This window comes from Python bivittatus, unplaced genomic scaffold, assembly GCF_059951505.1.
Source record: "Python bivittatus isolate LINGU-HERP-01145 unplaced genomic scaffold, Pbiv_v1 ctg000610_np1212, whole genome shotgun sequence".
In the NCBI taxonomy this organism is placed as follows: domain Eukaryota; kingdom Metazoa; phylum Chordata; class Lepidosauria; order Squamata; family Pythonidae; genus Python; species Python bivittatus.
Window position 1 is genome coordinate 32401513 of NW_028277088.1, and position 26818 is coordinate 32428330.

The 26818-nt window shown below is 36.5% G+C and overlaps 1 protein-coding gene across 1 annotated transcript in view; it reads right to left on the reverse strand.

The window, feature by feature from the left end:
* SKAP2 (src kinase associated phosphoprotein 2) overlaps positions 1 to 26818 on the reverse strand; it is a 118900-nt gene that overhangs the window by 26937 nt on the left and 65145 nt on the right. Inside the window, exons 5-9 of the mRNA XM_088150708.1 lie at positions 23195 to 23272; positions 21902 to 21985; positions 17412 to 17536; positions 16429 to 16492; positions 15896 to 16012 (exon numbers count right to left, since the gene is read on the reverse strand). Coding sequence (XP_088006834.1) covers positions 15896 to 16012; positions 16429 to 16492; positions 17412 to 17536; positions 21902 to 21985; positions 23195 to 23272 — 468 coding nt within the window. The remainder of the gene's footprint in view (positions 1 to 15895; positions 16013 to 16428; positions 16493 to 17411; positions 17537 to 21901; positions 21986 to 23194; positions 23273 to 26818) is intronic.

The window sequence follows — 26818 nt, forward strand, 5'->3', positions numbered from 1 at the left end:
AAACTATTTCTTTGTGGCATTTAAGCAATGGTGCCAGCTGTTGTTACCAGTTTAGTACTGTACAGCGCTGGCAAATGATAGACAATGCACTATTTAAGTTTAGTTGTACTTAATTAAGAAATCTGTTTTTTCAAAAACACTTTTCCCCCCATTCAACCTAGGTAACTCATCAACCTAGACTGATGACATTATATCCTGTCAATTAAATATTTACCTACAATTTTTAATTTGGATAATAATTTTAGAATACAGAAGAATGTTTGTATATGCCTGCTTGCCTGCAGAAACAAAGATAATCACCTCATCCAAGTTTAGAAAATAATTACAACACCTTTTTTTGACATCTTAAACAAATTCACTATAGGATTCAGCTTTCCTGGACCATATTTCCTTTCTTTACTGATAGGAATCTTATACTCACACATATATAAAAAGAAAAAACTGGAAACAGTGGGGACAAGAAGTGATTAAATATGCTTTGTGGCATTTCTCTGTACACTCAAAGATATAAAGAAGTGAAAACATCACATTCACTAGATACAACAGAAAACATCAAATTAAATGGATATAAAAATCTGTGCAAGTTTGGTTTCTGTGGTCCACTTCTGCCACAACACAGGTAATCTTTCAGTAGATAAGCCTGTCCTTAACTAAACCCTTCTATTTCCTCTCTTTCAAAGCTCCAGTACCTATCACAAAGATACCCACATTAGCCCTTATTAATAGCATATTAATAACAAGAAGCATTCTATTGTGCTACATTAGTTAGGAGACGCTATGTCACTGAACAGTGTTAATACTACAGATAGCAAACTTGTGAGTTAATATATTCTACTCAAGACTTCAACAACAGTAAACAAAAACAGCTGAACTATGCAGTAAAATTCATCAAAGCACACAGATGGTTATAAGGTTTTCATTATGTGGTTTCCATAGCAATCATATTGCAAATCTGGAAGCTTCTTGCAAATAAGCAGCTTGTGTTTACATGCCTTTCAGCTGCACCATGGAACTCTTCAACATGAGAAGTGATTACTCCAATCACATTTGAAAGATGACTGGGATACACAATGATCAGTCAAGTTTTCTGCTGATATCTAAGACTAGTTTTTCTGTGAAAACTAGTTGTTGTTAATAATTTCATGCTTGTAGCATAGGAACATGGGTCCTTTGGAAGTTATGATCTCAGCCTGTTAAATACGCAATACTTGTTTCAATTGTAGAAGTAAATATACTGAATCATCTTTCAGACCTTATCAAAACATTATTGTGGGCCTCTTCATGACCATCTAGGGAGCTTGGCAATAGCAGCAGCAAAACAACGTAGGATACTGTACAGTATCTGGAGCACCAGACACAAGATAGCCATCATAAACATTCTTGTTTTGAAGGCCAACAGACCAGACACTTTAGGTAGATAACAGGGCCAATATCCTGAATATTACAAAAGTCAGCAGTGTCTAACCAACACCCAGAGCCTTTTTTTCCACAATGCAGGGCAAAAGGTAGCTACAGCAAATGCCATCTTTCCTAGGAATAAGGATCTCTGGGTCTATCTCAATATTACCTTGGAGAAGCAGCTCAAATTTGTTAGAAATAAAAACATGAGTTGTGACATCATTGCTAGTATTTCTCTAACACTGGAAGATACTTTTTCTTGCAATTTTTAAAAAATTATTTCTGCACTACACACACACGTCCCCAGCCCTCAACAGTTTTGTGAAAAAAGCACAGCCCCTTATTCCCTTGATTTTTTTGCATATATTTGCCACTGACCATTACCAATAGTCTTATATATGGCCTGCTGATATATAAAAGGAGTCTGAGTGACTAAATAACACCAATATTGGGTGCTGATTTCATTTATTTCATAAACAAAGTCATCCAATGTACAATGCGACAGTGTGATCATCTTCTCCTTAGATTTTGTAACTGGTTTACCATTTTCAGCTGCAGTAGCAGCAACCACACACTTTCTATAACTGATGATCAGACTCTGATTCTGCTGTGTAGAAATTTTTGCCCACTTCTCCAAGCTGAACTGCTTCAATTTGGTAGCAAAACTGCTCATTTCAGACCAGCTGCAACATTTCTATGGAGTTTAAGTACGGACGTTTGAATTGGCCATCCCAAAATATTCCATTTCTTACTTCCATTCAGTCTCTTGTAGACCTTCTTGTACGTTTGGAATCGCTTTTTGCTGTATGAACACTTGCACTTCAGCTTCAACTGATAGCTGATATTCTTCTATAGAATTTGCTAATATAATGCAATTTCCTGCTGCCTTCAATGATAGCAATTGTCCATGTCCTGAGACAGCAAAGCATCCCCAAACCATTGAACTTCCAGTTTTGATAGCTGGTATGAGGTTCTTACTGTGGAATGCAGTGTTTGGTTTTCACCAGCCCTAATAATACCCATAATTTGAAAAGTTTCACTTTTGACTCATCTGTCCATAGAACATTCCTCCAGAATCTGGAGAATTATTCGTGTGCTTTGGCAAACTTGAGATGAACATCAATATTTTTTCTTCAGAAGCCATTTCTTTTACCTAGCTATCTTCCCATAATTCCCATTTTTACCCACTGCTTTTCTGACACAGGAGTCATTAGCTTTGACTTTAGCCAAGGAGAGAGGGGCCTGCACATCCCCAGATGTTCTTCTGGGTTCTCTGTTTTCCTTGGTGGTTTTATCCTGCACTTTTGCAGTGATTTAGACAGGACAGACATTCTTAGGAAGATTTAATATTGTCCCAAATCTTCTCAATTTCAAGACTGTCTCAGTGAATTGGTGGAGCCCCAGAGCTCTAGAAATGTTTCCATAACATTTTCCAGATTGATAGTTTTACATGGAATTCTTTAAAAAATTGTGTTTATGTCACCTCTTTTCACACCATCTTCAATGGAATTTTCTATATAATTCTATGGCTCCGTAATTACTTTTTTAAATAAATTTTCTATACAGCATTGATTCTATCCATTCTGACATACATGCTTCTGTTCAAAAGTGACAAAATAAATTAATGCTAGGAATACCATTCTGATTATTCATTGCGTATGCTATATTCACACAATGTAGAGCAGGCATATGTAACTATTTTCCAGTCTGGGACTCCTGTTCTGGAAAATGTAAAACTTCTGGAAGAGATGCCAACATTTTTAATGTCAGCGATTATTTAATGGCAGAATAACCATGGTTCCCTTTCAGGAGTGAGTTTATATATATGTATATGCAGAAGTTAGGAGAACAATGTTAAGCATTCTCTTGAGTTCATAAAGAGTATTATCTGCCTTGAACATATAAGGGATATATCTAAATCCACATTCTTATGGATCTCTCTCTCTCTCATCTTTGGGATGTACAGAGGTTCAGGAAACACTAAATTTCCAGATGACTGTCACTGCTCTCTCCTTCAGAAATCTACAAATTCTTCATGGATATCTTAGGCAACTAGCAGGCATGCTTAGTCTCAATTTGTGTTGGCCTTGGAGCACGCCATAGCCCTTGAAAAAGCAATCAGAAGAACTCAGAATACAGTATTTCTGAGCATATCTGATCTTTCCATGTACTGTATGACAATAATCTGGTTCAACATAGGCAAAGCAAAGTTAATTAAGCAAAGTCAAGAATAAGGTGACTGATGAGATAAGTCAATGAGGTAGAAAGGAAGGGAAACCAGCATGTTAAATAAGGATAAATCAGTAGTAAATAACTGCACTAGATGAAAAATAAAAAAAACTAATTCAGCAACAAATCAGCTGAAACACCAAAGGCATGTCTGAATAAAAATGTTTTTGCCTGGTTTCCTCAACACAGAGTGGCCCACTGCCATCAAGAAAGCTTTTATCATTTTCTGTCAAATAAGAGAAGTACAGTAGTGCCAAGAGAGAGGAATAGGCCTCTCCTGAGGATCCTGGAGAAAATGTAGTCTTTTAATAACCTTATTATGTCTTTGAATTAACCAAAAGCACCTTTGTTTATCCTCTTCCATTCTATTCACGATCTCAGACATAGCCAATATAATTGTACTGATTAAGGTGTTCAGAGAGGTTATTATTTGTTTTTGAGATTTCATTGATACCACCCTTAAGTATAATGTAATTATACTTGTTAGCACCTGGTAGCTTTTATAACCCAAGAAAGGCAGGGATAAGGACATGTAGCCACAATATAATTGACCCAATACAAACTAAACTGAGGAAAAAACCAGTAATGAAGACACTGCATAGCAGGTAAGCATGATGGTGAATAATTAGTCTTTCAAGAATGAATGTATACAATTTCTCCTAACAATATTCTAAGTTTTTGGCAAAAGCAAGAAAATTGAAGATGCAGATTTGACACTGCATACTCTTCTCAAATAATTGTACTCTCAAATGACTGTCACTGAATTATGATTATTTTATTGTAGTGGTGCCAGCAAGCTGTTACTTTTGAAGACTGGTTCCTGCCATTATTAATCTAAACCAGTAGAAGACAAGTTTATGTGAGCAGTAACAGAATATAAAGGATTTAGAATTTCATTATTTATTTTAAGCAGAGAACCCTACACAGTTTGAAGTGAACAAGAGAAAACTGCCCCAAGAAAACATATACTGCACCTATACTAACCTCAAGCAAAGCCTGTCATCAACCTTTTTCATGCACCCCTATTAATGCCAAACGCTCAATGAACGCAAATGAGAAATACAGTGGTACCTCTACTTACGAACTTAATCTGTTCCGTGACTCTGATCGCAAGTCGGGTTGGTCGCAAGTCGAAGTAAATTTTCCCATAAGGTTCAATGTAATTACCGTTAATCCGTTCCGGCATCCGCGGACCACGCGTCAGGGGCGGAAAAACGGCCGCTGACCACGCGGCAGGGCGGAAAAATGGCCGCGGACCATGTGTCAGGGGCGGAAAAATGGCCGCGGACCATGTGGAACAGGCGGAAAATGGCCGCGGACCACGTGGAACGGGCGGAAAAATGACTGCGGACCACGTGGAACGGGCAGAAAATGGCCGCAGACCACGTGGCAGGGCAGAAAAACGGCCGCGGACCACGTGGAACGGGCGGAAAATGGCCACGGATCCGGTTCGTAAGTTGAGGCGAGTTCGAAAGTAGAGGTAAATTTTTGGGGCCGGAGTTGGTCGTATCTCGAAAAATTCGTAAGTAGGGGCGTTCGTAAGTAGAGGTACCACTGTATTGAATTATCAACCTCCCTCTCTTAATTCTAAACAGGTTTAAATAAAAATCACATAAAGAGACACATGGAGCCATATAGTAGCCAAAGATACCAGAATACCAGGAACATTAAGCTAACCAGAATAAGACAGGTAAACACTATCCAAATCACTACAAATCAATCTCATACTTCATGGAGCTTTGGTGCTGTCTGAGTAAGAAAAGTAAGGTCAAATAAGGCAGGAATCTTACCATTTAAAGAAGTTTCATAATGCTGCATGACAGAACTATGAGAGAGATGGGGGAGAGGAGCAGAAAGGATATTTGATCAAAGATGTGAACAGATGTCACTGAATTCATAATGGAAATATACAACTGATCATTCCAGTTACATGTGGAAACTACACAACAGGTTCCTTTGGAGATTTGGAAGCACACAGTATTTTTATATAATATGTTTATTTTTCATGATTTTCTCCCAGCTCAGTTACTAAATTATAAAAGTAGAAAAAGAATATATAACATATATAGTTAGCAGGTCAGAACTGCCAACAAAGCAAAAGGACAGTCAATATTCAAAAACAACAAACCCTGAATTTAAAATTATTCCTGAAAATTAAATTTCTGTTAGTCAACTTGGTAACAAAGACAGCAACAGAATGTATTACTGTAATTTTTATACATTAGTTATTGCACACTGTATTTCCTACTTTGTCAATAATTTGTGGGTTTAGAAATATTTTTTTTCCTGAGCCCTGAGTGGAATCATTTTTTTAGGAAAGCAGAAAAAAAACCTTCAAGGCAAGTTGTTTCAGCATAGCTTACTAACTAAAAGAAACACAAAGCAGTTTTTTGGCATGAATCCACAGAAAGATCTGGTTCCCAGATGCCTTTCTTCTGGCTGCTTTAACCATTTTAAACAACTGAATTTTTTTGCATTCTCTATGCTGACATTACAGCAACAAGGGATTGAAACAGAGGGACGGTTTGCCATATAGGCATTCGGTGTCAACATAATTAGAAGCTTCAGCCATTTTCCAGCCATTTGAAAGCACCATGTCCTACAGATTTGTTTGAATTAAATTCTACTCACATTTAAATTGCCCACTGTATATAAACTGGTCAAACATTTATTTTGTTTGCTTCTACCTTAGAAACAAAAAATAAGCAGATTGTAGAACGACCAGAAAATTGCAATCACCCCATCCCACCTGCCAGTTTACATTGTACCATCTGAGTTCCACAAGACTTACAAATACAGAGAAGGAATGTCTGTTTTACATCTCAGTTTGAGAGCATTACTAGCTCTGCTTGCAAAAACTGGGCTATACCTCTTGGACATTTTTGACATGTGTTAGGCCAAGACAGGAGTCATGTTCTTTTAAAGCAATGTTTCTCAACCTTGGCAACTTTACCTCAACTGCCAGAACTCCCCAGCCAGCACAAAAATCATTAGTTTATATCTAGCACTGCGTGTGTTACAGTACTCAGGAGCAGCATTTAGCATTTCTTTCAAAATGAAGTCTTTATGAGATGTCTAAGATAGCAAATAAATACAAAACGTTCAAAGGATTCATTAGCTTAAGGGAGTAGTAGCAGAACCAGCATGGCCTTTTTTCCAGACAGAAGCAAACCATAATCTTAGGGAAACTGTTCAGTATTTTAAGAGTCAGTTTAATATTCCTGAACCCAAGAATGGAATATTAAGATTACTTTTTGCATTCACATTTACAAAGATATGTACAAAAGTCAGAACCCAAAAACCTAGACAACCGTGGTCCCACCAACATGTATGATGTGACTAATTCATTATGAAACCCTGAGACTGGCAGAAAAAAGCTTTGAAAACCTGCAGGCCCCAGCTACTCAGTGACAGCATACTGCTGCGTTACTTAAAAGCATCTTTCTAATGCTAAAGCCTTACTTGAGATGCCCTGTGTTCTCTCTTCCAATTTGCTTGTAATGTTTTCTGTCTTTTGATGCTTAAAGTAAAAAGCTAAAAATATGCAAAGTTAGCCAGAAAAGAAAAGTGAGGTTGTTCTTTTACAGACTGGAAAATATCAGCCCCATTCTTCTCAGAAGAATAATGCATAAAAATGGATAAATTAAGAGAGCACAGTTGTCACACCTGGCACTAATGGAACACAAGAGATCAGGTCAACATATGTAAGCAAATCTATTTTTTTAAGGAAAGAAGGCAAACTAGGAAGTTCTGCTCTCTATCTTCTTGCTCAGGACATCCCTATAGACACAGCTCCTGTAATGTGGGCTCTAAAAGGGATATTTCAGATCCCATACGGGAAGCACAGTGGTTGGAGCATCTCCCTCCTTTGACATTTTCCTACTCACAAAGCCTTTCCCCCTCTCAGCTACTTTTCTCTTTTTTAAACCACACACCAGCATCAACCCTCGAATATATGTGCAGAATTAGCACTTCAATGAAACAAAGCTAGACTAGTAGGCAGAAGACAAAAACACACACACACACACACACACACACACAGAAGCAGAAAGAGGTGCTAATCCCAAAAGTAAAAAAGTGCCCTGCTTCCCATCTGGTAACTGAAGATTGCCAATTTCATCTGTGTACATAACCTACTTGCATATACATAAATGTACCTGTGCATGTATAGCTGCCAAAAGTCATACCCCCCAAAATAGCAGATCTAGATCAGAAAATGTAATTAATTAGTATTAATAACTATTAATTAAATTATTAATTGCCTGTAAAAAAAAAAGGGAATTCAGCTCCCCTTCTACATATATTCTTTCACATACTGAAAGAAACACACAAGCATACCCCCTCCAGCAGAAAGAACAAAAAGAAAAGGCTTAGGTATGGAAAAGGGGTCATTGTAGTCCTTCTTGGGTGTGGGTGGGTATGGATGATGGTGTTTTGGTTGTATATGGGTGAACACTTGATAAAAAAAAGGCGTCATTCCCAACCAACTTTGTTCTCTCCTTCCGGTTGGAGGTGAGGTGTGGAAAAAAGGTAGCCCAGAATCTCTCTTTAGGCATTATAAAAAGGGATGAAATTCAGAAGCAAGCAGACTCTTCCAAGAAATGGCTAATCTTTAAACAGATTTCTGCTTCTCAGCAGCAAAATTTGCAGTCATCTGCAACTCCCATCTATTATTTTGTTTTCAACAGTGTCTAAGATCGTGCTCTCTCCCTTTCACCTCCTCACCCACACTCATTCACAAATAATTATCTGGGAAAATCTCACACAGTATGATGAATCCCAAAGTGATGATTCCACATTATCATTTATTAAGTGTCAGCCCATAAGAAAACAGAACACCAACATTCATAACACATACAAGAGGAAGATATCAACAGATTCAGGAAAAAATCTACGTTTTCAGGAAAAAAAACTTTAAAAATTATCTCTAAAAGTATGCATTGGGACTCCCCATGCAGGGGAGTGGGGAAACAGCACAAGGAGAACATGGCATGTTTGATGACCCCAGAATGCACACAGTGATGTTGGTAAAAGGAGGCCACTGAAAACTAAGGGAGAAATGGAATAAAATGATTATCTTGAAAAAAGGTATAACAGGGAAATCCAAACAGTAGAAATTTTGCTGTGACATTGTGTTGCAGCTTCCATTTGTTCCAACAATACTGTATGTATGCTGAGTAGCCTGTACAGGTGGTCCTTGGGTTACGGCCACTTGTTCAGCGACCATTCTAACTTGTGACAGTGCTGAATAAGGGGGACTTACGATGGGTCCTCAGAATTCTGGCCATCACAGTGTCCCCGCAGTCATGTGATCACTGGGAATCACATGGTTGCGATTTCTGATGTTCCCTGCTGGCTTCCCACAAGCCAAGTCAATGGGGAAGCCAGCAGGAAGTTGGAAGTTGTGGTCACATGACATCCTCGCTTAGCGACCCATGCGGTCTTGCTTAATGAGAGCAACAAGACTCCCAGGACTGCCATCACTAAGCGACACAGTCATGTGATGTCATGCTTTATTACTGTGTTGCTTAGCAACAGCAGCTCCAGTCCCAGTTGCTGTTGTAACCTGAGGACTATCTGTACAGCAGGAGTGGGAAACCTGTACTTTTCCAACTGCTGAACTACAGAACTGCCCAATGCCCATGCTGGCTGGGGTTGTGGGGAGCAGTAGTTCAGCATCAGTTAGAGTACTACAAGCTTCCCACCCTTGCCATAAAAGTAATATTCAGTTTTCTGGAGAAAATTCAGAAAACAAGAAACATTCTTCAACTGATGACAGATACAAAATAAATAAGTAAATGTATAGACTCTCTTGTGTGAATGTAGTTTTAAGAGTTACAAAAATACCCATGTGTATAGAGGCAAATGCACTGTTTGCAAAAAAAAAAAAAAAACACCAAAACTAAATTATTAATATACTAAGCGGTTTTATTGAATATTGTCTAGTATCAAACAATGTCTCTAACCTATTTTTTAAAATGGCATGGAAATGAAATATGGGTGTGTTAAAATCACAAGCTGCAACCAAGTTTTCTTATTTAATTGCAGAAAGATATTTAATCATCACAGTTATCTCAGAAAAAGCAAAGCTATCTTGAAGATACCTGGATCAAAAATGATGTTTTGGGGGGTTGGCATGGAAGAACAGAAAAAGACTAACTTGAGTTGAAGTCATGAAACTCTGCATGAGGAGAATTTAGATAGTATGTGGTTGGATACCAAAGGCTCATACTGTGATGTTCCACAACTGCTGTTAGGACTGCTAACCTTGATTCTTATTTTGGAAGGAGGGATAGAAAATCCATCTGTACTTGAATAGATACAGATAGAGTATCTTGCCCCATGAATAATTCCGAAGATCTTTAAAATATGCAAATTTCTGTGATTTTTGAGCTGGCCTATCAGAGATATTGTTCTAATATAGATTATGGAGCCATCACACTAATCTTGAACTTGTTGGGAAGACATTTTAAATGCTAGCAAGCAACTGCAAGTGGTACACTTGGAAAAAGCAATTAATTTGAAAGAATAAAGAAATGCACAGAAAAGAAGATGTTCTCCATCTCTGAAAATATATTTTATGATCTATACAGATGAGATGGCTTAAAACTCACAAGATTTGTTATGGACATATAAATGCTAAAGGCTGCCCCAACTGTTCAACAATCTATGTTCTAGACTTTAATAATGTTCCTTGAACTGGATTCCACTCATACATTAGAATTCCTCTTTCTTTCCCTGCAGTTTTGCACTTCCCCCCAAAATCTGCTCAATAACATTTAAATGTCTGGCATAAGGTTTGAGGATGCACAAGAATTCCCTCCCATCCCCCCACCATCACTGATACAAATCATTCCACCATGAGGACAGATTGACTGGTTATCATTAACCAGCATTTAAAATATTGAATTTTCTTTAAACGTTCTAAAATACAGTACCTGGCACATTAAAGAAAAATATTGCACACATCCTTTGACTACTGAAATGTTTCATATCCCAGAGTACTACATTCATTGAAATCTTTTCAAAAATGTAGATGTTGGCTTTTGAGTACAGAATCCTCTCTAAGAGATGTACAGCATAATAAAAAATCACAGAAATATAATCATTTGATCTTTTTGATGTAACCTTTCACTGGGGAAAACAATGTCCTGAACACTCTGTGTAGGAATGTTTTCCTTACCTTACTTCCTAATCACAAACAATGGTCATGGAAGAAATCAGCTTTGTTTGCCTGGGTACTGGTGAAACATTTTACTCTGGATGCATAAAGTGTTGAACATCTTCATGACTAAACAAAGTGTTTAAAGTATAACAGCTGTCAAAAATGAAGTCAACAGTGAAAAGGCTCTGATATAAGTTAAATTACTTTTGTCTCTCTAGGATGACAAGATTCTCCAACATAGGTTTCTCGTTCTTGTAATAGCATCCAACATCTGTCACACAACAGTCTTATCATATTGGTTTTGCAAATCAATAATGTCAAAACTGCTTTCATGTTGGCTGATTCAAAGCAGGAAAAAAAATTGATCAGTATTAGTAATGAGATTACTTCTTTTAACCCAGAGCAAAATTTGTGGAAATGTAACGCTTGATAGTTTCTCTCATGACAGATTGCTTCAGAGTTAAGCAGCACGATTCAAAATGATCTCTCTTTTAATATGCAAGAATCAGTGTTATAATATAGAGGAGAAAATCTTCAGAAGATTTAAAGCAGGAGTGAAAAACTCCTTTAGTCAATGCAACTAATGGTGAGGGATCTCAAAGGCTTTGGAGAACCACCAGCTCTGCACACAGCTTTAAAATAAAACACTGCACTACTTACTAAAATATCACCTGAGTACTTCTTTAAAAAAAAAATCACTCTTCCTTTTATTATTCAGGCAATATGGACCACATAAGAATAGTCTTTATTGCAGTTCCTCCTCAAAGTTGTTCCATTTTCTTTTAGAATCGCCTCTAACTTAAGGTGAAGCCCCTGTAGCATATGTTCCTCCCACACTGTCTAATGCTTTTCAGGATATCTGGGTAGCAGATTGCAAACCACAAAGGTAATATAACGAAGTAAACAAAATGACTGCTGATAAGCCTATCTGTGGATAAACTGTACTTAAGAGAGTTTCATCCAAACTCTCATTCATCCAAGAATGTATGTAGGCTGGGGAAAAGACCTATCCATGTTCCATCTCCTTCTGCCCCCCCGCATCCCCTTCTTTGTGTTGCCCCGATGAAGAATGTGGATGCCAGCACTGGACTCACAGTGGACCCAAATTTAAATACAAGCAAACACTGAATTCATCTTAAGCTAATAATTAAAAACAAACAAACAAACGAAACAGTGTGTAATAATGGAAAGCTGTTTAGTAAGAATGCCTTCTCATCCTTCAAGTTATTAGAAAGCAAGACTGACCTATACACATTTGTGGCTTATTGTATCACACATTACATAAAAGCTCTTGCTCTTGGAGATGATATACCACTGGATCTGTCAGCAACAAAAAGCTCTGGAGCCAAACACGCTTATGGACTGAAGCTGCAAATGTCGCAGGTTTTATTACACTTGTGACTGATACCAAAGTCCAATTATTGCTGACATTTGGGGTTTAGGGCTGAAATCTTGCAAAGGTCAGTATGAACCGTGAAGTAATACTCCCTGGGAACATTTCTGAAGAAGAGAGCTGAAAGGGAACTCCCCAGGCAAACAGCAGATTATGCTGGCTGAGCTCTGTATCCCTTAGCTAAACCCAGAATATATATGATTTGATCTAATCTGTAATAAAGGAGGCCATTTCTGTATTACCTGAACTAGAGTTCTAAAGCATACATGTTGAGATCTTGGAGCAATCGCTGCAAATAGAAAAATGCACTTTTACGAATAATTCTTAGAATTAAATCATAATACTTTTTACTCCATGTTCAAATAGCATATTATCTACATTTGGTGGAAGAGAAATGTTTAAGTACACCCAGGGGCTTGAGCACATCAGGTGCCTGTGAAAGGCCATGCCACTTCCCATAAGCCATATCACTAACTGCTTCTGAAAGTTCCTTCTACTCAAATTGATACTGAGGTCAGAGCTGCTGTTTAAGAAACAAGGGACCAAGGATCCCTTGGGTGTGCAGAATTAGTTACATGGTTCTTTACATCTGGGCCAGATGTAAAGCAGTAAAACAGACACTGCAGCAAAGACCTGATTAAAACAGTAAAGCCCAATGGCCCAAGGAACTGCTGGAAATATGCACAGTTTCACAATCTCGGGCTGCATTGCAGTGTATGGCGGTAGATTAGTAACTGAGCTTTGATATTGCACTTCTGTGCAATTCTTATACATCAATGCAATCATGTTCCAACCTAGATTACTTCTTAATTTCCCTTAAGGAATCCCACTGCTTGTTTTAACATTAAGGAGGCCGGGTGTGCACTGCACTTTATGAAGTAGCAACTCTCTGGAGACAGCAAATGCTTCACAACCAAATTAGGCCTGGCTTGAAAGGGTCTACAAGCAGTTTGCTGCTAGTTGCCAGAAAATGAAGCAGGGTATAAGATAACCCAAAGGTAGTCTGCCTGCAAAATTACTGGTGTTAAAGAGCACAAGTGAAAGCAGGGGACTCGCAGCAAAGGTGGCAGACTCCCATACTGTTGTTGTTGTTCAGTCGTTAAATCGTGTCCGACTCTTCGTGACCCCATGAACCATATTGCGCCAGGCCTTCCTGTCCTTCACTGCCTCCCTGAGTTTGCTCAGTTTCATGCTCATACTACTGGGAATACTCCCATACTACTGGGGATATTAATAAATTGAAACACATTTATGCTATAAGCAAAACATCATTAATTATTGCCCACAATTTGGGGAAAAATGGTTTATTTAAGTGGTAAAAGAAATCAATACCTTAGTTTCCACATCCCATAATCAGCTCCATGCTTCTTATCAAGAGACTTGTAAAGCATCCCATGTGTATCTACACCAGTGTTTTTCAACCTTGGCAACTTTCAAATGGGTGAACTTCAACTCCCAGAATCCTCAGCCAATCATAAATCTACTTTAAATACCATGGGACTTACTCTGAGAGAGTTATGTAATTACAGCCTTAAATATCAAACTAGGTTCTTGAATAAGCAAACAGGTTGGTAATATTTGTCTATGTAAAAGAATGCCAACTCCCATCTGGAAAATATGTATTTTTACTAATACTTTGGTGCTCATAGAGCTAGAAGGAACCTTTCATTCTATCCAACCTCCTGCTTGGAAATCCAAATTAAAATATACCCAACAGATGGTTACCCAGTCATTCTCTAGAGTAGCACTCTTCAGAGTTAGATTCCATGAATCAAAATTGGATTACAATATTCTCATTCTTTATTTACTATATGTTCTTTCCTGATACAGGGCTGGTTCAATGATACCTCTTAGCAATAGCTATGAACACAGAAAAATTGAAAAAAATTCAGAAGGGACTGTCTGCTTCAACCTGATTCTAGGGAATGGAAGACAGTTGTTTTTGTATAACAGACAGCCTCTAGTAAAGTTTAAAATAGTATGCACAGAACTATAATTCAGTCATTTGTGTTATATGGATCAGATTAAAGGACAACCTGGAAGATTGGGTTGGAGTTGGGTGGTGTCTACATCGAATAAATAAAATTAAGATACAGCTGAATTAGTAATAATACAAGATCAAAGTGCTCCAAACATGTGAACATCATTCACTAAGAATCAACCACAGTGTTTGTGATGATTTGGGAAATCAGAAAGAAATCATGTTACTAATAAGTACTGAATATGATAATAGATTAATAGGTACCAAGAATTATGACATAAGAGGGCAAATCATGACCCTCAGGGAACAATTTAGAAGGGAGTCAATATAGGTTGAAAACAACAAAACCTTGTGAACTTTTAAAAACTAAATATTTATAGTGGCACATGCTTGCATGGATGAACAGATTTGGAGTGTATGACCTATCATATAGATAAACGTGAGAATTTCAATTGCTCTAGGAGGGGAACAGCAACAGCACGTGAAGGTACCCCTTTTCCTCCAGTTCTTTCCCATTACAGGTAACTTGCATAGCCCTTGACTCCAACTTTCTTCAGAAGCCACAAAAGGAGCTTTTACAGAATAGTCAAATACTGTATGTATATAGTTTTCTAAAGCCATCTGTCAAAAACAGTGCTGTTCAGTAAGCCCCTTTCCTTATACAGTGCACTAAATTTAATGCAAACTATATTTTCCAAAGATTGAAAATATCTACTACGTAACAGGCATTTATGTAATTTATACTGTCTCATTTAGCTTCTGATTGATAACACCAGTCCCTTCTATGACTGCAGTTTACACTATTACAGTTAGTACAGAAGTGCTTTGGTTCTCTATTTAAGATCTCATTTCTATACAACCTCAAGTGGGAAAGCTTATTTCCATGTGATTTTATACCCTTACAAACTCCCTCTTGCCATTTTGTTTTCACCACAATGAATTTCATCTCCATGTGCCACAAAGAATATTTTTTATGAGATTTACATCTGGCTGTCAAGAACTAGAAACGCTTGACCATAACTAGGTGAAATAAAAAAATTAGTAAAAACCATGGCATAATCAGATTCCTGTAGATGAATTCAAGCACAGCTCCACTGCTTTTATTTATTATTCATCAGCAGATCCTCTTTAAAAGCAAACAAAGCAAGTTACACTGTCACTCCTTTAAAAGCATAATCTCATTATCAGGGAACAGGTGACAATTTATAGAAAGAATGAAGAATGTGTGATTAATGCAAATGACACAGTAAATAAAAGAGACCAAATAAGGCAGTCAGTCTGTCAGTCAGTGGTAGAAAGCTGTCAATTTTCTAACTGAAAAATTACATATCAGAGGTGATATTAATGAGCCAATAATCTCAAGGGATCATTTTTACAATTTCTGTCTAATGTCAATACCCTTATTAGAACCTTTATTTTTTATTTTAAAATATTGTTACTATTACTGTTGCTCTAGATATTACAAGTATCTGAATTTAGCCCTTATGCGGATCTGAGACAGAGGCACATGACTCACCAAGAGGTAAGATTTACATTCAGTTCCCCGTATCCAAGAATACCCTTTCCAACCTCACATGCTCTAGTTTTTGGCATTCCACTTCCCAGAATTCCCAGCTAGTCAAAACATGCCTAGAGGGCACCAAATTGGAGAAAGATGTTTAAATTCTACCTGCTAGTACACAAAGAATGGTATGCTGATTGTCAACTTTTACCGTCCCTTCAATCATACCTGGAAGCTCTTCATAAATGTCTTCATCTATCGGTTCTATTCCTGACTGAGAAAGAGGTATGGAATTTTCTTCAATGTCATCATATTCCTCCTCTGGAATAGTCTGAGATCCTATGTCTGTTAAGAATGCAAAATATAAAACAGCTATTCAGTCAGCCTAGCCATGGAAATTTACAAGGAGCTCTCTAGGGCAAAATATATGCTCAAGTCCCTTCAATTTTCACATCAAGGTAATGCAATGCATCCATTCTAATTGTACTTTTTAAACAATCCAGATACAATCACTGCTAGCACTTCAATTAGGAATGCCCACTTTATTTAAGCTTCTCTGGAAGTTAAGTCAACTAGGTGCAATGGGACTGACTCCTAAGTGTACAGAGGATTCCTTAATCTCTCATAAATATACCCAGATGAAAAAGATAATGCATCATTAAAGACAACACAGTGATCACAGGATCAACAAAGAGAAAACAAGGAAGCTTTGATTTCCAGCATGCAATATAGGCAAAGTGTCTTGTTAGCAACTGGCATACCTTGCAATATAAATTTGAGTCTCTCTACCCATTCTGCAGCTTCTTTGGGAGTAGCGGCTGTAAACTGTTCAGAAACTTGGTTTTAGAGAAGAGTAATCATGAGCATCAAAATATAGCTAGCACTATATTAATAAAACCAAGAAAGTAGCATTCTGGTCACTTCTTCAAGGCACCATTAGTAATTCTTTACATGTCTTCTGGTACTTTTCTTGCAAGGATGCTTCTTATAATGTACAGTTAATTTTGACAAATTTACGTAATTGAAGCAGAGGATGATGGATTTAGAACTCTGATCAGCAGCTGGCAGCTGTGCAGAAAAAAAGCTGCTTCTCTTCATCAATGTCAAAACCAGGACTGATGAACAAAATTTGCCCTTGACAATTAGAAGACACCCATGAATTTCTTTAGACTGCTGGGTACAGTTTTCTTTAAAATGTTCTTGTCACATTCCAACACAGTACCTGACAACTTAATTAACTGGCTTTCAACTGCAATCTCAGATATTTAAAACTTATTAAACTTACATTTCACATTGATGCCTAGCTGATAGATCTCACATTGCATACTTTTAACTTTGATTTCCCTCTCAGGCCTCTAAGCAATGCAATACATATTTAACATTTGAGTTTTGTGTGTGTGTGTGTGTGTGTGTGTGTGTGTATCCAATTATTTTACAACATTATTCATCCAAGAAATCAGGCAAACCTATTAGATAATAGATATTTAAATGTAAGCTGTAAAATGAGCCAGCAGATAAGTATGACATATGAGCTGTTCTTATCCAAAAATATAGTATTAGAACAATCTTTTTGCAAAATCTATTATATGAATGTACAAGGTAGAAAAATAAAGGATTCCACCCCAACCCCCACCCCGCCTTTTCCAACATGTCAGGGGTTGTTTTACCAAAATGTTAATGTCTCCATAACTGGAACAGTAACAGTTTTATCAATTTAATTTCAAGACAACATAAAAACTCCAACCTGATAAATGCGTTTATCAGGAGCAGCGATTTCAAAACAGCAATCTTTCTTTCCATCCTTCCGAAGGGTATTATTCATTCTGACGGTGTAGCCATCTATAGCAAATTCACCTTTCTGTTGTTTGTCTGTTGTAGATGAAAAGTAAAGATAGAACTTCATTTGCAACATTGAAAGTGAATGTCTCACCAGGTTATCATTTATTCAGATTTTGTTTTTCTGTTTCATGAATATTCGAGAGACTGAGTTAAACATTATTAGCTGAATGGATTTAGTGATTGTTGAGAGATAAAACTCTCTTTTAAAGAGAAACTACAAAGAACATTTTTGTGAAGGCTGCTTACAGAATCCCACAGGATGATCCTTACAGATGGTCTTATTTAGCGTGAAGTGCACACACTGACTGGGGGGGGGCGGAGGGAATCAAGAACTGGAACCTGGAACTTGCAATACAAGTGTTTCATAAATCAGTGTCTCTTCCTGGTTCAGTAATCACTGGTCCAGCAAAGAATTTGCTGATCTCCCTGTTGTATCTACCCCAGTATCAGGGCTCAAAAAGTGAACTTCAAAGACTGTCAACGGTGCTTGTAAATGTGTTTTTCACCTAGTGACCAAAGCAACTGAATCTGGAAAAGGTATAGCTATGAGTTTACTATGACTTTTGTTCAAATGAAATGGCAATAAGCAGCATGTAAAAACTCCTTTTTTTTAACAGTAATTTTATTAAAAATTACAATTGCGAAGATTAAAAACTAATACAAACTGAAAAAAAAGAATAGAAAGAAAAAATAGAAAATGCAGAAAAGAAAAAATAGAAAGAAAAATAGAAAAGAAAGAAAAAAATAAGAATATAGTAAAGAAAAAGAATATATATATATATATATATATATATATATATATATATATATATATAAATGACTTCCCCCTTCATCACAAATATAAACCATTTTAGTAACTTTTCACCTTCCCTTAAAATACAACAAATGATCTGTTCTTCCCACATCCCATCTCTTATCTATAAACAAATCCTGAAAGCCTTGTTGTTTCAGTCCTGATCAGCAAAAGTCCATTAAGGATTACCAGAGATAACAACATATCTATTTTAACCTTGATAAATAAACCAACTTTATTTCCTTCCTTTTACTTTTAACAATCTTAATCTTTAGTCCCTTCAAATAATGTCCTAGAACTTGATTTCTTTTCATTTTTTCTTTGTCCCTTCTCACAAAATTCTTCAAAGCTTTATCAAGCCTCTTTTGTAAATCCAATATAGGAAAATTACCCAGGCCTCTCTCTTATTTGTATAGCCCTTTTAAATGATTAAGACATCAGCCAGTTTCTTTTGTATATCCAGTGTAGCATCTTTTTCTGTATCATTTTTGTAGCCTGTCATTTTTAAATCCACTTTCAGATCAGTCTCAATCTTGTCAGGTAAAACTTGTTCCTCTTCCATAACATCTTTTAAACACAGTATCTATAGAGGCAGACACTCTTAAAATTAACTTCTGAATCCATTGTTCAAAAATATCCTTCAATATGTCCAGTGTTAAAATATTTAGCTTCATTCTATATTCATAAGTCAAATTTAAGTGTTCTTCTCCTTTAATTGTAATCTTTATTTACTAGTGTCCCTCTAGTGTCCAACCTTCAAAGTTTCATCCTATCATGTTTTTTTAAGAGAATTCAAAACAAAAGCATTTTCCCATGGGAAGGATTCTTATAATTAATTCCAAAATCTTACTTCAAATCCATCTGGACCCCTAGTCCATTTGTAACTTTCCAAAATCAAAGTTTTGTAAAAAAAAATTTTAAGTCCTTAAACTTGTATTTAAAACTTCTTTTGTTAAGGATTTTCAGACTTGTTAATCCAAAGGTTCCTAATAGCTAAAAAGCAGTTAATAAGCAATTTGCGAAAGTGATTAGAAAAGGAAGTTAATGTCCTTAAAGGTGCTGAATGGTTTGAGCAAAATGGCTATTCCCTCATCTCCCAGAGCTCTAAACCGACCAGAGACTGCTATCTTGCAGTCTCCTCATGGGGAGCAACTGTATGGAGCATCTGTGGACAATGTCTGGTGAGGAATTACAGGAATTACAGTCTACTCGCCAGCTCTTCATTCCACTGCAGTCACTGGCTCCACTTTTAGTGGAGACATCTTCAGTTGGCCATTTCTTCCCCACAAGTCCCAGCAGCATGTAAAACTCCTCTGAGATGAAGGTCAAAAGGTATCCAGTTAGCCAATACTTATATTCTTATATCACTTCAGGAAAATCAGTCAATTTCTCTGCAGCCTTTGTACAGCTTTCTCAACTTATTAATTTCTGGTGCATAAAAAAGGCATTCATTAAAACTTGCCAAATTATATAGATGATACATCTACCTAATGAAGGCAATACCAAGCTAAGCTAAGATAATCATGGGCATCCATGATATATGATGTCATTGTGCAAATGACATGAATTACAAAGTAACTAATAATTTACATCTTTTGAGTGGTAAGATCATAATGCATGTGATGTTATAATGGCTTCTGCTGGATGCCTATGAAAATAATTTACAGAAATTCTTTCCAAAATATTTGAATGAATGTGGACATGCCCCCATTCCCAAAGATCAGAAAATCTAGGTGCACTAGCATATGCCCATAACTTTAACAGACTGAGATTGTTGATGTCATGGATTGAATCAGCATGATAGAACTGAATTATAAGCTGTTGTTCTAACTCTAGCTCTATATATGAATTTTTAATACTTTCAACATCTCTGAGATGGAACACTTGACCTTTAAGGTTAATTAATTTGATTTTTATGTTATTTCCTAAACAAATTCCAAATTAAATCCTTGATAAACAATTGCATATATGTTCCTTCCCTATAGCTATGTTTAAATTTAGTGTATTTTAAGTTTGACATACTCTTTGTTAGTGTATGTATCAGTTAAGATTCAAACCCCAGTTTATAGTTCATTTGACTCTTATGTGCTGAAGATCCCATCACTAGAAGTAGTATGTGTCGAACTTAGCTAAACCAAACCAGTTTTCTGGGTGATCTGATAGTGTTTTAATAAATTGGGAGTGCATTTCTTATAACTTTGCTAACATTCTAAACAGCATGGAAACAGTAAGTGGAAACTTAACTAATTGTGCACATTTTCTGACGTGAGTCACCACACTGAGCATACAGTCCTTGCTTTCAGTTTAACTGTTCCCAAGATCAGGGAAGAAGGACAGAGTCAACAAGAGACAAAATCAACACATTCTCTTGCTAGTCTTTTAAGCTTCTCCTTCACAGTCAGCCTGAACTAAGCTATCTCAACAGCTTCTATCTGAGACCCTAGTTAGCCAGCCTGTCCACTCATAAAGAAGAAAAAAAAGGAAATTAGAAAAGAAGGAAGTACTGGAGCGATGCTGTAAACTGCAGTTGTTCTGATTCTCTTTTGTTTTCTCACTATGGTATTGAACAGGCTCAAAGCAGTGTCCCTGAGTAAAGGAGTTGTAAAACTAGGTGAGAGCACCCCAAAAATAGATAGTTTCTACCAGCAATAGATTTTAATACAATGTTGTTGGGTGTTGCTTTTCCAAGACTGCCCCGAGGATGGCCCAAATTCCTAAGGCTTATAAAGAAAAGTTATTGATTGATTGATTTGCCTGACATCCTGGGACTTGAAATGGTTGTAAGAGCAGTGAAGATACTGTATGTAGTTTCCAGTGCTGTCCTTAATTATTAAGAATTAAATCATGAATGGCAGAAAATTGGAGGGCTGAGGGAAGAGACTGAAGAACTATCGAAAACTAAGGAAAGCATCTATTGTACTCCCTGGTGAACCCTGCCACTGTGTATTTGCAATACAAATTTCAACTGTCTCAAAGTTTTCAGTAGTGTCCAGGTTTTAAACAGCCATAAGCAAATACACTTTCCTTTGATTCTTTTGAAATCGGACAACTTAGACTTGTTTCCCCAGAACGTTTTCTTACCAAATTGTACAGCTATAGCATACATCACCTGGATTTTTGCAAAAAGTAATGTTTTACCATGGAATGAAATAAACCTTAACTATAAAGCTCTACAGAAATACAGAATGTCTTGTAGACAGAGGATTCTCATTACTTCCAGCTGGAACCAAATGAGATCTGATGATACTTAACACATACAAAATACTGAAACCGTTTTTGGAGGGGGGGGGATGAAAGAAGGAAGAACTACCAAAGGAAACTAAGCCAAGATAATGCCCTATCATCCTGAAAGCTGATCAAAGTTCAGAAGAAAGGGCCCATGTAAAATTCCAAAGGAAACAAGGGAGGAGATAAGAGAACATTTCACCAAGACAGTATATTTACACCATCTGGAAACACAAGGAGAATTATATGAAAGCCAGGAAAATTGCACGTAAATCCGGTATGCAATTAAACAATAGAGAGGCCCCTGAGGCCGGTAAACAGTTAATTGTTAATATCCATTCAGCAGCATTCAAGATAATCCCTACATTTTGCAATACCTTTGTCACTTCCATAATAGTAGAAGACTGTTCGACTCAAAGCACACCAACGTTTTTGCCACTCAAAGCCAAGGAAGCTGTGGTCTGCAAATTAAAATAATTCACATAGATTTTTACACATAACAAAATGTGTTTCTATTTTTTTTTTTTAATTACAACTCTGACCAAAATGAACAATTAATGGATGCATAATCCTAGAAGAAAAAATGTACGTACTAAGCTGCAATTTAACTGAAATGTGTTGTTGGCCATCTTGAATTTCTGGGAACAATGGACTATGAATGCCTTAAATAAATTTTATTTTACAGTTACTTGCCAATAGTCTAGTGCAAATATGAACATAGGCAGGGATTGCCAAAAGTAAGGATTATTCTCCTCCACTTACTTTGGCACCTGCCCCCAGATATATTTCTCCAATGTCTTCAAACAGAGCTTAGACAGCCATCTATTTGAAATGTTTTAGGACATCCTGCACTGACCACAGGATTAGCCCAGATGACTTCTGAGATCCTTTTCAATTCTACACTTCTATGATTATATGATAACAGATAAGAGAATGAATATTTCCAGTTCAGAAGTTCTGAAGCTTAAGATGCAAGACTTGCAAATTCGGATATATGCATATTATTTCCATCTTAATTTTCTTTTTCAATTTTCTTAAGTGTTCAGTTTCCACCAGGGCCAGTAACTTATTTTTAATTTTGCAAGAAATTACTTGCATTTTATAAACCTTTAAAGGTGTGTATGATCTTTGTATCTCAGGAATGTGGCTAATAATAGTAGCATCTCTTGTTCAGTATTGAATAAACAATGTGCATTTTCAGAATATGATTTTTTTTTGCATTATGATGAAATAATGGCATGATAGAAAAGGCTATTGCAACTGAATTAAGGATCTACATTATTGTCTTTGGAGACAAAAATAGTACGTTTAGGAAGCAGATAACCTTCTTCAGTGCCCAGTGATGACTACACTAAATACCCTAGGTATGGGTAACATCCTTCCTGTTGCATAGGATACAACATTGATGATCCCTGGAGTTATGGAGCAGGGGAAAAGGAACAGAAACAACCAACTTCTTTTGTCTGTAATATTCAGACACATAGAAGCTGTACTCCCCGCAAGAAATGTTCACTATATTCAAATACCACCCATACTTTTAATTATGGTTAAATTCTTTCAATATTTTCCAAAACAAGTGAATCATTTGCTTAGTTTTAGCCTTCTGAATACAAAATGATTGCAACTACTATAAAAATAAAGTATTATTTCCATCACCCATTTTAGTTTACCTTTTCTACGTTTTTCCAAGTATCCAGATATTGAAACAAATGGAAGATCTTGTGCCGCAATAGGAAGAAACTGATGTCCTGGAAGGAGAAAGGAAACACAGAAGAAATATTTCATTTTTCTAAAACACCACGAAATAATCTCCTGCCAGATAAAAATATATATTTACTAATGACTGTAGTTTTAGTTTATCTGAATATAGAAATTAGAAGTGTATATTCATCTGCACATTAAACTTGGCTACAAAATGGTTAAAATTTATTGAAGCATTTTATGTGGATTTGAACTCCTTTTTTTTTGTTTTTTGGTATATTCAAGAGTATGAAAAGAACATTATGGATTGTTTATTTAGTAGAACATGGAACATTCATCAGTTAAGAAAATCATCTGCTTTTACCATTAAGAAAATTAATGCTGCAGCACAGACACTTCTGTTCAGGATTTCGGCAGTCAGCCATGCCTCTGTCTAGGATAATGTTATTTCATTTTCTCCATAGCTCTCTTCCAACAATCCCAGAGGTCTCTGTAGTCGCTAAGCTTGTGCAGCCTTTGCTGGGCAATCTTAAATTGTTACCCACATATTTTAGTACAATTAAGTTCCACAAATTTAAAATCAAACATGGCTACCAGATCTTACTCAAGTATCATCCACAATTAGTTAATCTCCTAAATTCAGTTAAACACATTTTTGAAAAGTCAACTGTCATTTTCCTAGTGGTAGAAAAAGAAAGTCAACCTCCTCCTTAAAACATCTGCTCACTCAGCATTATGAGAGAACAAACACAATTATTTATTAGTAGCAACAAATGTATGGAATTTTTAATCAATTTATAGCAATTGATGAGAATTCTTTAATGAGTTACTTTGAATGCCGTATAGAAAGAAGGTGGGTATAAAATGAAATAAAATACATAAAATATAAATAATCACATTGGACCTAAAAATCTTTTTAGGATTGCTACCTCAATAGCATTTATTACACTTATTAAGCTTACAGAGACAAGTTCACACTTGTTTTATGTGTGCTCAACATCAGCTCTCTTATAAGCATAACCCAACGTCAAGAATGGCTATAGAAGAAGCTTAGAAAAGAACTCTTTGGATACATGACGTAAATTCATCATTAGCAGTAAGTCACAAAGTTGAGATCAAGATTCCTTAATTATGACAAGGCTTAGATTTCATATTTACTTCAGCCTGGAGTTGACTTGGGTATTTTCCAAGCCTTCCAACTCTCCACCTAAGTTAGCAATTACTAGACCTTGCTCCACTTAAGAATACTATGTATATTGGTATTATGAACACCTGACACTTGTCAGTTCACACCATTATAATACTCCAATAGCTGAACCCAGTTAGAATTCATTGGTTGCATGTTTCCTACATTTCAACAAATACTGCAAATAATTGAACAGTAATTAATTTCCTCTCCTTAGTTCCCATATGCTCATTTTCCTACATCACAGTAGTTAACAGAACCCGTAGCACTGATTTCAAAGGATCAGATGGAGTGAACTGCAAAGCAGGCAATTATCCAACTGTCAGCAATTTACAATGATTACCAAGAGCTCTTGGCATCAAGGACTAGCTTGGCACTGGGCAACATGAATCATCATTTCTCAGCATGACACAATAGGCAATCATGTTACTCACAGCATCATCTGCAGGCCTTTGGGCTACTGGAGAAAAATTAACATGAAAAAAGATTGGGGAATCTACAGAGTACTCTGTCCAGTCCAGAAATATTATCTGTAAAGAGACTAAGGGCTTCTTTGCACAGTCTGTTATAGGGAATTATCTTATTTCCAAGATGTCACAGCAGTACAACAAATTGTTTTCTCCACTTATTCAGGCTGAGGCTGCCAGAGTACATCACCTTTCATTTCTTGCCTTCACTCTTCCTAACTTCTAAGTGCACTGTTTCCTCCCTCATTTGCTATGAGATTATGTCAGGAGTCCTCGTCAACCCATTCAACTTCCCGTATTCCCTTATTTAATGATTCAGTTATCCCACTACAGAAGTTATATGGGGAGCTTGTGAACAGCTATATCATTAAATACAGCAATAAGAATACTAAAAACGATCATAACTAGAGTTAAAAACAAAAAATGGGGCACAAAAATCATACATTACTTTAAAATTATTTTTTTTAAAATCCATCCGGCACCAAGAAGACCATGGGTGAGGCCCATATTAGTGACCATTAGGGTAGATCCACTGACACTTGTGCAACTTAGAGTACTTATAGCCAACACATTCCAATGATTTCAATGAGTCTACTCCAAGTTTGACTAATTTGGGATTTAAAACTAGAAAAATGGCACTGGGCAAACTTCCCTGAGGAACTGTCCGTAATCTTGCAGCCCTCTTGTGATCCATTTTTAAAGACAGTCAGCTGTACACCATATTAACACAGTCCAAATTATAATTAATCAAAATTATCTTGCCTTGTAATGCTAAATTCCAGATTCTGACCTTTACCTTCCTGAGCTTTCTTTTATGTATTTCATAACACATCCTGCAATATAAATATTACCATGTATCCTCACTTGTCAACCATGATTATAAGAGCATTTGAGTGTTTGCCAGGTTAAAAACACAGAATGATGTATTTTTGCACAGACATAAAGGAAACAGAAAAAGGAAAAATTACTAGATTTTTTCCTTCACACTATTGTGTTAACTTAAGTTTTCATCCAGGCTTCTAAAGAGGCACAGCCAAGCTGTAGCCAAAGAAATGTATTTGCAACTGAACAGGGAACACAGAGGGTAGTTCTCAAAAATTTAGATTAATTGCTTCTAGGGCAATTATAAGTTTATACAGAGGTGCTTAAAAGTTTGTGAACCATTTTGGATTCTCAGTATTTCTGCATAAATATAACCTAAAACATGAACTGTTCTCCACACAAGTCCTAAAATGAGATAAAGAGAACCCAATTAAACAAATGAGTCAAAAACATTATTTGTTGTTCATTTATTTATTGAGGAAAATGATCCAAAACTACATATTTGTAATTCAGTTTAGGAGAACAGATCACTTTTAGGTCATATTTATGCAGAAATATTGAAAATTCAAAAGGATTCACAAACTTTAAGCCCCACTGTACATGCATACCTGTGCACCATAGGGTTAATACTTTATCTTAAATAAATTCGCTGCTTCAGGAGCATAGGTGGTGTCCTTAATAACTTGCAAATCTACTTACTATAGTAGAAGCCTTTTGCACCCAAGTTGCAAGCTTGCAGACTTAATGTTTCCAGGAGACAGAGGATTTGAAATAGATGCCTAAATATTTAAAGGCCTTATCCTGCTCTACCTGACAACTGTTAATCTTCCAATTATGGAAATTGGAATGGTGCATGGACTGGTGCAATGCTTAGTGACTATTACAACCTTCAGTTTTGAATAGTTAATTTCTAACTTTTTGTTATAACAGTGCTCAAAAGCTTCACTGAAGTCCAATTTGGGTCACAGATAACATAACAACATTGTCAGCATATAAAAGAATGGGAATTGGATTACAGGCCAGAGTCAGAGAACGGAGTTTAGGTTTTACAAGAGCCTATACTATATCATTGACACAGAAACTGCATAATAGAGGGACCAAAATACAGCCCTCTTAAC